Source organism: Ochotona curzoniae, unplaced genomic scaffold (assembly GCF_017591425.1).
Source record: "Ochotona curzoniae isolate NIBS_2020 unplaced genomic scaffold, NIBS_Ocur_1.0 contig_3622, whole genome shotgun sequence".
Classification (NCBI taxonomy): domain Eukaryota; kingdom Metazoa; phylum Chordata; class Mammalia; order Lagomorpha; family Ochotonidae; genus Ochotona; species Ochotona curzoniae.
In genome coordinates, this window is record NW_024465926.1 from 12,599,636 (window position 1) to 12,615,454 (window position 15,819).

General features: G+C 45.2%; 1 protein-coding gene across 1 annotated transcript in view; it reads left to right on the forward strand.

Annotated features, from left to right (window-relative positions):
* Window positions 1-7,642: 7,642 nt before the first annotated feature.
* TERF2 (telomeric repeat binding factor 2) overlaps window positions 7,643-15,819 on the forward strand; it is a 31,469-nt gene continuing 23,292 nt past the window's right edge. Inside the window, exons 1-4 of the mRNA XM_040982166.1 lie at window positions 7,643-7,712; window positions 8,495-8,977; window positions 9,063-9,158; window positions 9,661-9,791. Coding sequence (XP_040838100.1) covers window positions 7,643-7,712; window positions 8,495-8,977; window positions 9,063-9,158; window positions 9,661-9,791 — 780 coding nt within the window. The remainder of the gene's footprint in view (window positions 7,713-8,494; window positions 8,978-9,062; window positions 9,159-9,660; window positions 9,792-15,819) is intronic.

A 15,819-nucleotide genomic window follows, 5' to 3' on the forward strand; every position in this document is an offset into this window, starting at 1 on the left:
TATAGAGTGGGAGAGTTCTGTTTCCCCATCAGTGAGTTGAATAAATACCAACATCCTCCTCCCTGCCCCCCTCCCAAAGTATTCTTTGATCTACACTGCAGATAAGCAGGTCATAATTCAGCGCTGATCGGCCAAGGGCCATAAAGCAGATTCTTGGATAAGCCAATTAATTGTGGAGGGCACTGGGGCTTGCTTCTTCCTGATGCTAATTTGGGTTCATAAAGCCTTAGTATGTTAGGGACAGAAAGGGAATTTTAAAGATTGTTTCAAAAAACTCTCTGGATGAGAAATAACTGAACATGGGGGAAGAAAGGAGGCAACGTAGGCTCATGGAGCGATGTTAAATACAGAACCATCCAGAAGGTGCTTTGTTACAGCGATTCCTACAGGGGTTGTTGGTTGTGTTTTGTTCTGTTTTCCTCTAAGATCTGCTAATCCAGATCTGCGCCTGAAATTAAAATTTACAGTCAGCGAATTCTCCTCTTTGCGCTGACGTCAGACACATTTGAGAGTCACTGCTTCCCCCTACTGGAAGCTTAAAATATCACAGGTTATCAAGACTAAAGGGAATTTTTGCAACAAAAAAATATTTCAAATAGTATTTCCATAAGTTAATTTATTTTTACTACAAACATGAAAGAATATAAGGAGAAGAATAAAGTCTTCCTCCCCTCAGTTCCACTTTCCAGTGCTGGCTATCATTAACATTTTTAAAAACATCCTTACACATTTTTTTGGCCCATAACATTTTTTTTTTCAACATACATAGGGTCTTTAAGAAGTTTTTGGGGCCCCAGCCCGATAGCATAATGGTTAAAGTCCTTGCTTTGAAGGCGCCTGGATCCCATATGGATACCGGTTCTAATCCCGGCAGCCCTGCTTCCCATCCAGCTCCCTGCTTGTGGCCTGGGAAAGCAGTCCAGGACGGCCCAAAGCTTTGGGACCCTGCATCCGTGTGGGAGACCCGGAAAGAAGTTCCTGGCTCCTGGCTTCGGATCGGCACAGTACTGGCCATTGCGGTCACTTGGGGAGTGAACCATCGGACAGAAGATCTTCTTTTCTGTCTCTCCTCCTCTCTGTACATCTAACTTTGCAATAAAATAAATAAATATTTAAAAAGAAGAAGATTATTTTGGGAAATGTGTATTACTGAAAAACTGCACAGATTTCAGAATTTTTAAAATGTTATTCCTTTTTATTGGAAAGTCAGATTTATAGAGAGGAGAGACAGAGAAAAAGATCCTCCATCTGCTCCCCCAACTCTCCATGTAGTTGCAATAGCTGGAGCTGAGCTGATCTGAAACCAGAAGCCAGGAGCTTCTTCTGGGTCTCCCACGTGGGTGCAGGGTCCCAAGGCTTTGGGCTGTCCTCGACTGCTTTCCCAGGCCACAGGCAGGGAGCTGGATGAGAAGTAGAGCAGCCAGGACACAAACTGGCGCCCTTATGCGATCCTGGTACATGCATGGTGAGGACTTTAGCCACTAGATTACCGCGCTGGGCTTGTTCTACTTTTTTGTGAACTTTCAGGAGGTACTCATGTTCATGTCTATATCTACACATGCATCTATGACTTTTATTTTTAAAAAGACAATATATGCGTTTGGGGGGAACTTTTTTTTGTAATTGGGGAACTTTGTTCTTATTTGTTTGTTTATTTATTTATTTTGCTTATTTGGAATGCGTAGCACATTCCAAAGTTCCTTCAGTTAAAAAAAAAGGAGGGGGGAAGGAGCAGAGAGGCTGAACATTTCAAAGCATTACACAAACACATGGACAAATCCTTCCTTCCCGGGCAGGGCTGACGCTCCATGTCATCATGCCTTCGATCCCCTCTGCAAGTCCTCCCTGAAAGAGCAAGGACCTCCTTGCTTTGTCACTGTCACTCCTGACTCTGCTAATGGGATAACGCTCTACAGAACATGCCTCACGAATGAATAGCTTATCTGCCAAATTTTAGATAATTTTACTTAGGTTTGTTTTCCCATCATGGGTATAAGAAGAAACAATTTCATGTATTTCTGCCCCCAATTCTGCCCTGAATATGTGTGTGCCTTTACTTTCAGCATAGGAGACTGGGTGGGGTCAACGGGCACATGGCTTTGGAATATTGATAGTGACCGCCAAGGCCTTGCTCCCTCATTCCCACACCCAGTGGCAACAGAGCCAGAGTCCCCGAGAAACTTCCAGCTGATTCCTATACTGCCCTCCCCACTCTGATTCAGTAGGCAGGGGACTGCCCGGAATCTGGTGGGCAGTGCCCTGCGCCACTGCTGTACATTCACGACCAGGTTCAGTCACACACACGCCCTCTCCAATTCTGGCTGCAGTGCCTTCTATCCTAACCTTACTGTGGTTACTCACGTGTGACTCACCCGATGCTTATCAAGGGTCTGTTGAGTGCCAGACCCTGCGCTCTTTCTCCCAGAGGCGAGGTTGCACAGGGGGCGGGACAGAGATTTCACCACCCAAGGGTGGTGGTGCCACGCGGGTGAGTTTATTGGCAACTGTGCCGGCTAGGGGCTGGGGTTTGGGGAGGGAGTGGTGTGTGGGCGAACCTCAGGAATCCTGCAGCTCTGCAGAGGCAGGAATTTTAAAAAGGTTCAGCCCTGACCTGGGTGACAGGTTTCTCTGACAGCACTCTGACAGCACTCCAAGACACAGTCATTTCCTCTGGGCCCTTCCAAAGACACAGACATACAATAGGGGTGAAGTTTACAGAGGAAATGTGCCAGGGACAGCAAAAATAACCCCAAACAAACAAACAAAAACCTTTAGGGAAAGAAGTGTACAGATTTCACCAGCACTTGTGACCTACCAACGCGTTGTGTCCTCTGGACTGTTCTCCAGAGGCTATGTGTGTGCCTGTCTCTGGTGAGTGTTCCTTACCCATCCTCCGGCACTTGGAAGGGGCAGATGCTGATGAGGCCTGCTAGGCATCCCACTGCAGCCCGATTCTGGCACTCTCTCAACGGGACAGGGTGCTCCAAGACAAAGCTCAATCACTACATGAAGGCCACAGAGGTCCTTAGCAGGGCAGCCTCTGGCGTCTTCTGCTTACACACTCTGTTGCTATACAAGGTTGAAAACTTGTATATCCTGAGAAACAGGTCCCCACCTCCATGGCCACATCATGTATATACAAGTAGGAGAAGGACATTTTTTTCAATGAATGGAGCCAGGACAGCTAAATATGCTATAAAACTGGACCCTAATCCATAACCTTTGCAAACATGAAATCTGGGTTGGAAAAAAAATAAAAGGCAAAAAACAAACAAAAATGAATCTTTAGAATGTATCACACAAAATATCTTCTTGAGTTCTGAATAGGAATGATTTTCTTAAATCAGCCCACTAACAGCAACAATTACAATTATATGTTTACCTGACTGTAATATAAAATTGTAAGTATAAGGCAGTCGTGTTAAATGCTCTAGCTGCCTTGGAAAAGGATTTGTAAGGAGTATTTCATGTTAAGGAAAAGGTAATACCATCTTAAAAACACATTATCTCCTTGCACATTTTAAAGCTGACACTCAAAAGATTTCATCCAACTTTTAAAAAAACATTACTTACCTATTTGAAAGGCAGAGATAGGAAGACACAGAGATCTCCCTCTTCCAAATCCCAACAGCAGCTAGGACTGCACTGGGCTGAAGCCAGAAGCCAGGCACGTGGTGCAGGTCCACCAAGCAGGCAGCAGTCACCTATTCCCTCCCCAGGAAGGGGAATGACCCTCACCTGCAGCTACCAGCGCATGCTTCAGCAGAAAGCTAGAATGGGAAGCAGAGCTAAGACCACAACCCAGGCACTTCGATATGGGATACACACATCCCAGGCGGAGTTCCAACTGCTGCACCAAACACCTGCCTCTACTTATTGTGGGCTTTTTTCTTTTTTTTAAAGATGTATTAGATTTAAGGTGAATCAAGATTTATTTATTTCAGGGCGCGGCGGCATGGCTTAGCGGCTAAAGTCCTCTCCAGTTCTAATCCCTGCAGCTCCACTTCCCTTCCAGCTCCCTGCTTGTGGCCTGGGAAAGCAGTCGAGGACAGCCCAAAGCTTTGGGATCCTGCGCCCATGTGGGAGACCTGGAGGAAGTTTCTGGCTCCTGGCTTTGTATCGGCACAGCACTGGCTGTAGGGCTCACTTGGGGAATGAATCATTGGATGGAAGATCTTCCTCTCTATCTCTCCTCCTCTCTATATATCTGACTCTGTAATAAAAATAAATAAATATATTTTTTTAAAGATTTATTTATTTCATTTGAAATCCAGAGTAACCAAAAGAGGGAAAGATAGTCCCCTGTCTGCTGGTTCACACTCTACGTAACCACAATAGCTGGGTCAGTCTGAAACCATGAACCAGGAATTCTCACCTGGTCCCCTTTAGGGAGAGGAGCAGCTGGACTCAAACCAGCACCCTGTTACACAACGCTGGGGTTGCAAGTGGCAGTTTAGCCTGCTGCAGCAAAAAGTCAGCCCCGACAGCCTGTTTCCTTGCTTGGCTATTTATTTTTTAAGGAGTTTTTTCAAAGATTTATTTATTTTTATTGGAAAGACAGATTTACAGAGAGGATGAGAGACAGAAAGGAAGATCTTCCGTCTGATGGTTCACTTCCCAAGTGACCGCAATGGCTGGAATTGAGCAAATCTGAAGCCAGGAGCTCTTCCAGGTCTCCCATAATGGTGCAGGGTCTCAAGGCTTTGGGCCGTCCTTGACTGCTTTCCCAGGCCACAAGCAGGGAGCTGGATGGGAAGCAGGGCCACCGGGATTAGAACCATGACCATATGGAATCCCAGTGCGTGCAAGGCTAAGACTTCAACCAAATATATTATTGCGCCGGGCCCTTTTTTTCCTTTCTTTTTGTTTTTAGAGTATATATTTTTAAAGAGATTTATTTGGGCCCAGCACAGTGGCCTAGTGGTTAAGTTCCTTTCCTTGAATGCTCCAGAATCCCACATGTGCACCAGTTTGTATCCTGGCTACTCTACTTCCCTTCCAGCTCCCTGCTTGCAGTAGAGGATGGTCTAAAACCTTGGGACCCTGCACCTGCATGGGAGACCCAGAAGAAGCTCCTGGCTCCTGGCTTCGGATTGGCTCAACTCTATCCATTACAGTCATTTAGGAAGTGAATCAGCGGACAGAAGATCTTTCTCTCTGTAGCTCCCTCTCTCTGTATATCTGCCTTTTCAATAAAAATAAATCAATCTTTTTTTTTTAATCATGTCATAGGATCTCTTTCTTGTATCAGCTAACTGTTCCAAACTGGCAACAACTCAAATGTCTATCAAGATGTAACAGGATAAACAAACAGTGGGTTTCATTATATGAAACATCGCTCAGCTATAATAGACAATATGGATGAATCTCAAAAACATGGTTATGCAAAAGCATCCAGACACATGAAGAACCTAACGTTTATTTTTGTAGGGAATTCAAGAAGAGACAGAATGAACCTAATCTCTTGTCATCTCACCTTGGTTAATGTCAAACAGATCTGGATTTTAAATCTGATATAGACATGTATTTGTTACAACATCAAACTTGGGCAAGCCTCTATCTGCAAAACTGACACAGTGATACATTTTTTTTGGAGGGGAGGGGAGATTTTGCTGCTGACTAAATGAAACAGAGGATGTAAAGCATTCTAGGGCAGTAGGTGATAAACAGTAAATACTCAAAAATATATTTTATATGACTCTTATTTCCATTAATTTGTAACCACACTGTGTGTTTCTTTTTCTCTTTTTTCATCATATTTACTGAACATCAGATAATCTTGGGGTTATATATGTATCGTTAAATGGAAGGACATATTTGCCACCACAGAATAAAATTCCTGGATACAAATGTGATTTACTTTATATTTTTTGCCTTTCAAATGTTTAACAACTGGATTTAAACAGAAGAAAAAAATCAAGAGATACCTGACTTTCAGATGTTTTGTATTCAGTTTGTTCTTCTCATGTCATCTCCAAGTAGTTGATACACATAAGTGATCAGTGTAGAAAGCCTAATGAAGGAATGATTTTTTTCCCCCAAGGCATTATACACATTTAATAATTTCAGTATGAGATCTTCTCAGAAAGAGTTCAGAGAGGAGAGGAAGAGAGAGAGAGAGATCTTCAACAACTTGTTCACTCCCCAAATGGCTACAAAGGCCAGAACTGAGCAAATCTGAAGCCAAGAGCCAAGACATTCTTCCAGGTCTCCCACGTGGGTGCAGGGTCCTAAGGCTTTGGGCCGTCCTCGACCGCTTTCCCAGGCCACAAGCAGGGAGCTGGATGGGAAGCAGGGCCACCGGGATTAGAACCGGCATCCATATGGGATCCTGGGTGTGTTTAAGACAAGGGCTTTAGGTGCTAAGGCCACTGTGCTGGGCCCCACGTATTAAGTTTTAAAACCTCACTATTGGGCCTGGCGCGGTGGCGCAAGTGGTTAAAGGTCCTCGCCTTGCACGCCCGGGATCACTCACTTGGGGAGTGAATCATCAGACGGAAGATCTTCCTCTCTGTCTCTCCTCTCTGTATATCCGCCTTTCCAATAAAAAAAAATAAAAATAAATCTTTAAATAATAAAACCTCACTATTTTGATTGATATGTGTCAGGCATAATTTCAATTTCACTACTAGTCTGCCCTTTGCTTGTGTGTGTAGCCTTCAAGTAGGCTCTTGAATCAGTGAAAAATGTTCATAAGCAAGTCACCACAAGCCTGTCCTTAGTCCACGGACTATAGCCTTTCTCTTGCGCAATGCTGCCTCCTGCTGGAGCTCATAAGAACAGCATGAAGAACTCAAGTTCTTGGCTAGACAGTTGCAGTAGGTGATAAAGACAGTGACGCTGGGACAGCCATGTGGGTGATGGGATTTAGAAAACTAAGTAGAAACACTTGTACACTTTTGTAAATTGTGCCTTAATTTTAAAACAATGAGATTTGTGAATAGAGACGTGTGAAAGGCTGTTTAGGCAGACACTGAATGAGCTCATAAAATCATCTGACACATAGTGAGCCCTTTCAAAAACCAAGGCCTGTAAGTTACCTCTATTGCTTGTCTGGACAGAGGAGGAAGCACAAGCATTGAAATGCCACCTGCTCAACGCATCCAGGAGGCACATCCAGCCACCGTCCCATCCCGAGTCTCTTTCTTTTGTTTTTGTTGTTAAGATTTATTTACTTTTTTTTAAATTGGAAAGGCAGATATACAGAGAGGAGGAGAGACAGAGAGGAAGCTTTTCCGTCCAATGGTTCACTCCCCAAGTGCCACAATGGCTGGAGCTGAACCAATCTGAAGCCAGGAGCCAGGTGCCTCTTTCAGGTCTTCCACGTGGGAGCAGGGTCCTAAGGCTTTGGGCCATCTTTGACTGCTTTCCCAGACCAGAAGCAGGGAGCTGGATGGGAAGCAGGCCCTCTGGGATTAGAACTGGCGTCCACATGGGATCCTGGCGCATTCAAGGAGAGGACCTTTAGCCACTACCCTACCATGCTGGGCCCTCTCTTGTGTTTCTTTATAGGGTGGTGAAATCTAGTGACTCACATCTACATTCCTCCCTGTACCCCCACTTGCTTATTTCACCCAAACCCAGGGCCACTCACTCCTCTGCCTGCTGTCAGGAACACAGAGCACCTGGGAAGGAGTGGGGAATGGGGCTGCCAAGGTCAAGAGGCATACCCACGGTAGAATGCAAAGGAGCTGAAGGAGCAAGGCTCACAGGTATGTCCAGCAGGTGGGGGAACCCACTTCCTAATGGTCTGGAACTGAGGCCTGGACCAGAACAAGTACCTAGACAAAGAAGAGGGACCCTGATCTCTTAGTCCTTGCCAGGCCTGTCTAGAGCAGCAGAAAGAGAGAGAAGTCAGGACAGGAACCCGTGTTCTCAGATGATCTAGCCAGCTGCTGCTGTGTCTGGGGGAATTAAATAAGAGGCTGTCCAAAGAGGGTCCCTAATTCACTTTACAGACGGCCATGAGACTGGTCCAGCTTTTCAGAGTGTGTAGAAAGGCTCAATCATGTGAGCCTTTGTCAGCTCAGCACAAGCTGAAGAAAGCTGCCAGGCCCCAGCCTGGGATTCTTGGAAAAAGACACAGTGAATAGGATGAGGCGCACCTGTCCTGGCAGGGGTCAGAGGATGGCCGAGCGCTTTAGGCACCTGCACGCTGGTGGGAGGATGAGGCGCAGGGCTGATGCCCGCATTGGGAGTGAAGAACCGCTTCCTTTGAAATATATATATACACACACGTTATATGAATACATGTTTATATGAATTATACACGTATACATGAAATATACACACATATGTTTATATGAGCTATAGATACAAATCATATGTATATATGAAACATATCTTATACACACACATATATTTTAATTCCCTCCGCGTAAGTTCTTGCCTGGGAGCGCAGCTGCTAACGTGTGAGGCTAACCCGCCCTCCCCGGGGTCGCCCGCGGGCGCTCACACCGCAAGCCCGACCGGCCCGAGCCTCAGGTCCCAGCAGGCAGCGCGGCCGGCCCAGCGGGAACTACGGCGGCCGAGCCGGGGGCCGGGCCCTCCGGTCCTTTCCCTCCCAGAAGCCCGCGGGCGGCCCAGGACGTCGGCCGCGTCGTGGCTGCGGGAGCCGGGGCGGCGGGCGCTGCTTCCGGCCCGGGCGTCGTGCGTGACCCGGCGGCGTCACAGCCGGGGCAGCGGCCCAGGCGAGGGGGCGGGGAGGGCGCGCGGCGATCGGACGCGATGGCGGGAGGAGGCGGGAGCGGCGGCGAAGGCGGGCGGGCGGGCCGGCGGGCCTCCCGCAGCGGCGGGCGGGCGCGGCGGGGGCGCCACGAGTCGGGGCTGGGGGGCGCCGCGGAGCGGGGTGCGGGGGAGGCGCGGCTGGAAGAGGCGGTCAACCGCTGGGTGCTCAAGTTCTACTTCCACGAGGCGCTGCGGGCCTTCCGGGGGAGCCGGTACGAGGACTTCAGGCAGATCCGGGACATTATGCAGGGTGAGGGCCGGCCGGGGCCGGGCGGGGGTCGCGGGGCCGGGGGTCGGCGCGGGGCCCGCCGAGACAACGGGGTCTTCCTTCGCAGCTCTGCTCGTCAGGCCCTTGGGGAAGGAGCACACGGTGTCCCGGCTGCTGCGCGTCATGCAGTGCCTGTCGCGCATCGAAGAAGGGGAGAATTTAGGTATGGTTGGATTTCTGTGTGTGTACGTGTGCGTGCCTGTCCGCGTCGGGTTTTGTTGTTTTCAAACTGAACATCCGGTGCTGCGGGGTTCCGGGTTAAAGTGCGCGGCTTGCTTCCATCGCGGTGGTCCTGCCACCTCGGCTGTCCTGTTAGTTGCTTGCTGCCTGAAGCGACTTAGTTGTTATTAACAAGGGCATCGAAAAGTTTCTGGCCACTTGTGTCCGAGGAGGCTGTGTTCTATAGCCTGAGTTTGAGAGGTACATGCATGTGTTGAAAATACTCCCACCCCTCGTCTTGGAGGAAAAAACCGAAAGAAGATGCTTTAAATTCCTTGGCTTGCGTTTGCACCCCCTTGTGGGACAGCAAGGGTGTCAGCAAGTGCCAAGCGGCCCCTGCTGTTTGCATGCCCCCTTTCCCTCCATTGACCCTCATCGCGGTGGTGGACATAAGGTTTCCACTCCTCAGAGAACAGCTGAAAACTGAAAACTGCGCTTTGTCCTAGACTGCTCCTTTGATATGGAGGCCGAGCTCACGCCCCTGGAATCCGCTATCAACGTCCTGGAGATGATTAAGACAGAGTTCACGTTGACAGAAGCAGTGATTGAGTCCAGCAGAAAACTGGTCAAGGAAGCCGTAAGGCTGTTTTTCTTTTCTTTCTTTTTTTTTTTTTCTCAAACAAATCCGAAGGGTCTTTGAGGATCTGATGCTTCATCTTGTCTGTGATGGGCAGAGGGACAAGGGAGGGAGCCAGTGTGTGCACACAACTGTTCCTGGCCAGGTCCAGGAAGAATCACTGATAGCAGGTGCTTGACTTGTGTGATGTGGTTTTTCCCTGTGACCTTGGCAGGAAGGGTTGAAGTACACAGGCATTAAAGACTGGCATTTTGGACATTATTGCACCATTTGGGACAATTGCCAAAGGCCCTATGGATTGGTCACCCTTGTTTGTCATCAGGTAAGAACAGCTGAGGCTTTGGGGACTGACATTACTGTTTCATGCAGTTGTCTATACAGAAAGGGGCTTAGAACATTTAGATTAGCATCAGGAGTGCTGCGTGATGGGCCAGTACATCAGCTAGAAACCCAGGAATGGCAGAAAGCAAGCACAGGCGGTATTCTTGATGCCAAGAAAAAAAATATATGTGTGTTTTCCTGTGCCTTGGCTCTGGTGGCTTCAAGTAGTGGAATTTGTTTTCATTTAAAATTATATAAGTAGGAACAAAGAAAAATAAACAAGATAAAACTACAGATGCAACCATGGCAGCCAGGGCCAGGGCCGTGGAAGCAGCTGCCAAGAGGGTTGGAGAACAGCTGAGCATTGCTGGTTGGTGGGGAATGGCGGAGCAGGAAGAACCTTATCTGGACCTCTAGGACTGCAGAGGAGCATGTGAGGTGGGGGGAGAAAGGCCGCTGGTGGCAGGCTGGGCTCCTCAGGAGCAGATGCCCTGTCCAGTGAAGGCTCTTGGCCAGGAGCTACTTACTGTCTTGCAAAGAACACTTATTAGATACTACTCAGTTCTAAGGAGCAGTGACTCCAAACACATGTGTTTTAGTCCAGTAGGTATGTTTGTGTTGAGCATCTAATATCAGAGAGAAATCAGGACAGGAGAAGCCTCTGTTTTGGGTACAGCTGGGACCTTCTGAGTGAAAAGAAATGGTACCACTGTCAGTGCCACTAAGTAGCTGGTTTGGAGTGCAGCTCCTTCAGAACCCAGGGGCTTTTCTTAAGGGGTTTCATTACAACAATCTGTTTGCAAAATCTATACTCCCTTGGAATAGTCAGTTATATTCTGACTCCCTCCCACTTTTCCACCAGGAACCAGATCTCTTGCTGAACTCTGCAAAATCTGGCAACTTGAAACAGTAAATATTATTGCTCAGTGTCCAGGTATCAGGAATCTGTCTTGAATAGCGGAGTGGTTCCCTCTCTGGGTTTCTCAGGTTCTAGTCAAGCTGTCTGCTAGAGCTGCGATCATTCCTCTGACATGTCACCACTTTGGCCACTTGCTGCTGGTCACACAGATCTGGCCAGCTGGGTAGAGCTTGAGAATGGGAAGCAGAGATCATTCGGGAAGATCTTGAAGTCTGGCAGCCACAGTTAGCCTGATCACCTTGTTGCTGAAGTATGCCGTGTCATCTGGCTCTTCAGTTTCTTTGTTTAAAAGTTTTTCATTTAGAGTCATAGAGTCTATTAATGGTCATCATTAAGAAAAAGTACCTTGGGACGCCTAACCTTGGTGAGGTTTCTTGATGCATTTCAGCTTTGTAAAAGTAGCACACCAGGCACCTTGAAATTCTAAGAGTTTGTGAATTTACAAGTTACAATTTCTCTGGTTCCCTTGAGACCCTCTTTGGATCCCTGCGGTCCAGGCTGCGTCTGTAACAGTGCCAAAGCTGCTTCTGACTTTGCACTGTGTCAGCATCTGCACTGATGGTGCAGAGGCAGTGACTGAGCTAGGTGCCTGTGCTTTAGCAGTCAGGTAGTGGCAGGTGATACCTAGTTGTCACATATTTTTCGTTATCAAGTGCAGTTTCTCAGAAAGCCTTAGTTTTGCTCAAGAGTCTTGATGCAGGAGTGAACACCTTTTCAGTATCTGTTGTGATACAAGAGTGTGTCTAAACATTTGTGCTGCAGACCAAGGCTGATGAGCACTTGGTTCTAACTGCCCATTCTGACCCAGCTGGGTTTAATATGTACTATATGATTTTTATCTGAAAGAACTGATTAGGGTCATTCAGACTTGGGTTTTTGTCAGTTATTTTCTTGGGAATGAACAGAGTGTTGACAATATTCATTGTCAGTGGTAAAATCGAGCTTTTACATGAAAATTTCAAATTTTGGAAAACTTAAACTTTCTATAGTTCCTTTAGCTTTCCTGTAGTTAGACTTTTGTGAAGATTGTTACCAATTATGATTTTTAAAATATTTGTAATTAATGTGTCAACATTTGAAAAATCTATATAACTCAGTCAACCATTATTTTCCATATGATTGATGCAAAAATCATTCATGGATGAGAATCTATTTAAAGTAACAGGTTAAGAAAAAAGTACTTGTTAAAGTTTGATATAGAATTGAAGAATATGTACAGTTTTCTGAAAAGACTATTAGATGACAGCATTTTCTAGCATTCTATATTACAGCATTCTGTTTCTGTAAAGCACACTTTTTAAGTGTAGTTCAACAGAGATTAAATGCAGCAGCACTTAGAGGAGTGCAACTGTCTTCCGTTAAGCCAGATTGTAAACAGACTGGCAGAAATGCTTGTCATTGCCACCCTTCTCACTGCACTTTTATCTTACAAAGTAAAGTGTTTTTTTTGCAAAGCTGTGTGACTTATGTTAACCTGTAATGAGTTTATTGCTACTTCTTAGTGAATAAATAAATACTTTACAGTTTTCTCAGCATTTCTCATCTGGTATAATTCATGTTAAAAAAAAATCCAACTGTTTGGGTACTCATTACCATTTCAGGGGAGTAGAGAGGAGTCCTGAGAGCACCAAGTTTATGACTTGCTCCTGCAGGCTGTGATTTGTGTTGACACTGTAATCCTTTTTTCTTCCTAACTGCAAGAGGGATTCCTTCAGTTAGTTTGCTTTGGAAAAGAGAGCAACTGTTATTGTGTGTTCTTGGGGAAGCTTTTATATTGTGTTACGGCCTTCTGAGTGGACGTGTTGCTTTCTGCCGTGCTCCGGTAGTGATAAGCACCTCATCTGGCAAGGCCTCCGCATTGGGATGTGGCACCTCTGGAAATAGGCGTGGCTGTGGCTCTTTAAACAGGGCCATGCTGTTTCTCAGGGCCCCTTGTTTCTTTTTGTGTCTCCTATAGCCTTTTTACAGTTTTGGGAACTTTTTTTCCTCTTCCTTAGTTAATATGTTTTCTGGCAATTTCTTTCCCATGCAAACCTATGTAGCCTATTTTGAAAACCTATGCTTGAGGTTTCCTTTTTTCAGTTTACCAAAAGACCTTTGATATTGTTCACATGGCAGTAACCTAACAGGTATGTAGTAAGAGAAGAAATTATACTTCTGAGAACAGCCTAATAAAGAACCAAGATCTCTTAATTTTTTTTTTTCCACAGGAAATTAGCACATAGTTTTTAGCACAGGCTTTGAGGGCAAACTTTTAAATTCCATTTGGAAAGTATTTACGTTTCCTTTCTTGTTTCACAAATTGAATACAGTAGGACCTGTGTTCCAGTTCCAGGAAGGAGCCTGTTTTCTATCTCTCCCTCTTGAACCAACTGTATATCTTGGACAGAATGCATGGGGCAACGACCTGTGCATTCTGAAATGTAGGCAAACAAGGAAAAAGACTAGAATTTTCCATTCTACCAAATCACTTATAGGTAGTTTGCTGTTTATCCTCCTCTAGTTATTACATGGACTGGACTCAGAGGCGACCTGTAGTTTGTACCTGCATTCAAGGCATGAATGGGAAAAGCTCCAGAAGACGGGCTCTTGGTCCAAGGCTATGCTAAGCTCTCAGTGTTTCTCCTTGTTCCCTTTGCTCCTAGCCTGGCCCCCTGGCAATACTGCCTTACAGCAGCAGTTGCTAGCAGTGACATTGGCTTCAGGGTAGGCACCTAAAACTACTGGAAAAAATTGTTTTTTCTCTCTGGAAAAGCATTGTTTCTCAGAATGTGGAATATACTCCATTAATTTTTTTTTTTTTTTTTTTTTAACCTTCTCTAACCTGCTGCTTGGCCCTGGATAAAGATGCAGTTAGCATTATGACAGGGTAGGGAAAATTCAAGCACAGGAATACGAGATTGACTTAATATTTGAAAATCAGTGTAATCTACCATTTTAGGCTAAGGAAGAAAAGCCATATAATCATCTACTGCAAAAAAAATCATTTGATAAATTCAACATTAGTTGATGATTAAAACACTAAGCTGACTGAAATAGAAGGGAACTTTTCAGCATTATAAAAGGTATCTACAGAAAGGCCAAGTTAACATAGTAATGGTAAAGACCAGACAACTTTGTCTCTCACTATTCTGTTCAACATATTGGAAGGCCTAGGCAGTGTGATGAAGCAAGAAAGAGAAATACAGACAGGATGGGGCTGGCATGGTGGTCTAGTGACTTCATTTCTGATCCAGCTCGCTGCTAATGAACCTGGGAAAGCAGTGGATGATGACCCAAGTACCTACTCCTGACACATGTGAGGGACCCGGATGAAGCTTTCTGGCTCCTGGCTTTGGCCTGGCTCAGCCGTGGCAGTTGCTTCTCCCTTTTTTTATAACTGTGCCTTTAAAATAAATGAATCATGAAAAAAAAAAAAGGGTATACATACTGGAAGGAAAGGAATGAAGTACTGTCATACTGCCTATTTCCAGCTGATGTGACTATACACAGCAAATGCTACGGAGCATATAAACCTATAAACAGCAAGGTGTAAAATACCAAGTCCTCTATTTACTAGTAGTGAACAATTTAAATCACCAAAACAAGGCTGTTTACTAAAGCACCAAAAATTAAAGGAAAAATAACACTTGGGTGTAAGTCAAGCAGGATCTATACATGAAAAAATAGAAAATGATGATGAATACAGACCTGACATAGCATGTTCACGGATGGGAAGTTAATCTATAGTGTAAATATTAATTCCAGTTACAGTTTCTGCAGGATTTTCTACAGATACTGATTAGCTGATTCTAAACCCTTTTTAAAAGACAGTTTGAATGGGTCTGGCACATAAGCCCAGTGGCTAAACTCTTCCCCTTGTATGTGCTGGGATCCCATATGGGTGCTGGTTTGTATTCCATCCAGCTTCTGTCTGTGGCGTGGGAAAACAGTTGAGGACAGCCCAAAGCTTTGCGACCCTGCACCCACGTGGGAGACCTGGAAGAGGCTCTTGGCTCCTGGCTCTGGCCGTTGCGGCTGCTTGGGAAGTGAACTAGGGAATGGCAGATCTTTCTCTCTGTCCTCCTTCTCCCTGTAAAATCTGCCTCTCCAATAAAAATAAATAAATCTTTAAAAAAAAAAAGGTGAAACAACTAAAACCATTTTGTCCACTTTTAAAATGACTATAAAGTTCCTCATGGCTGTGGAGATCCAGATGGTGGTACAGGAGAGACCAGAAGCAAAATACTGGAGCCAACACAGATACGACTGATTTTTGACAGGATATCAAGGGAATTCAATGGCAAGAGGCATTGAATGGAAAGAGGATAATCTTTACCAGCAAGTGATGTTGAAACAATTGACATTCATTTGGACCATGACATTACATTTATAGCTTATACAAAAATTCACTGAAAATGATTCTTAAACTAAGTGTAAGATGTAAAATCAAGAAATCATGAACATATCTAAATGTCCGGGAGTGAGGCAAAAATTCTTCCATAAAATGCTAGACCCACATTCATAAGAGGAAATACAAGACTACATTATATCAAGATTGGAAACTTACCTTTCTCTTTCTGCCATGAGTGTGTGTGCCTACTTTCTTTGCCATGTCCTCTTAGAAGACTTTCAGGATCATGTGATTCTGGCCCCAAAATAAACAAATAAGTAAATAAGTGAGTAAATAAATAAAAGCACAAGAAAGTTATCACTCTATATCCCCCATGGATCTGAAAGAAAAGTTGTTGAGTAAAATAGCAAGACAAGACACTGGAAAAGATCCAAGCGAATTCTCTAAGAAATTGC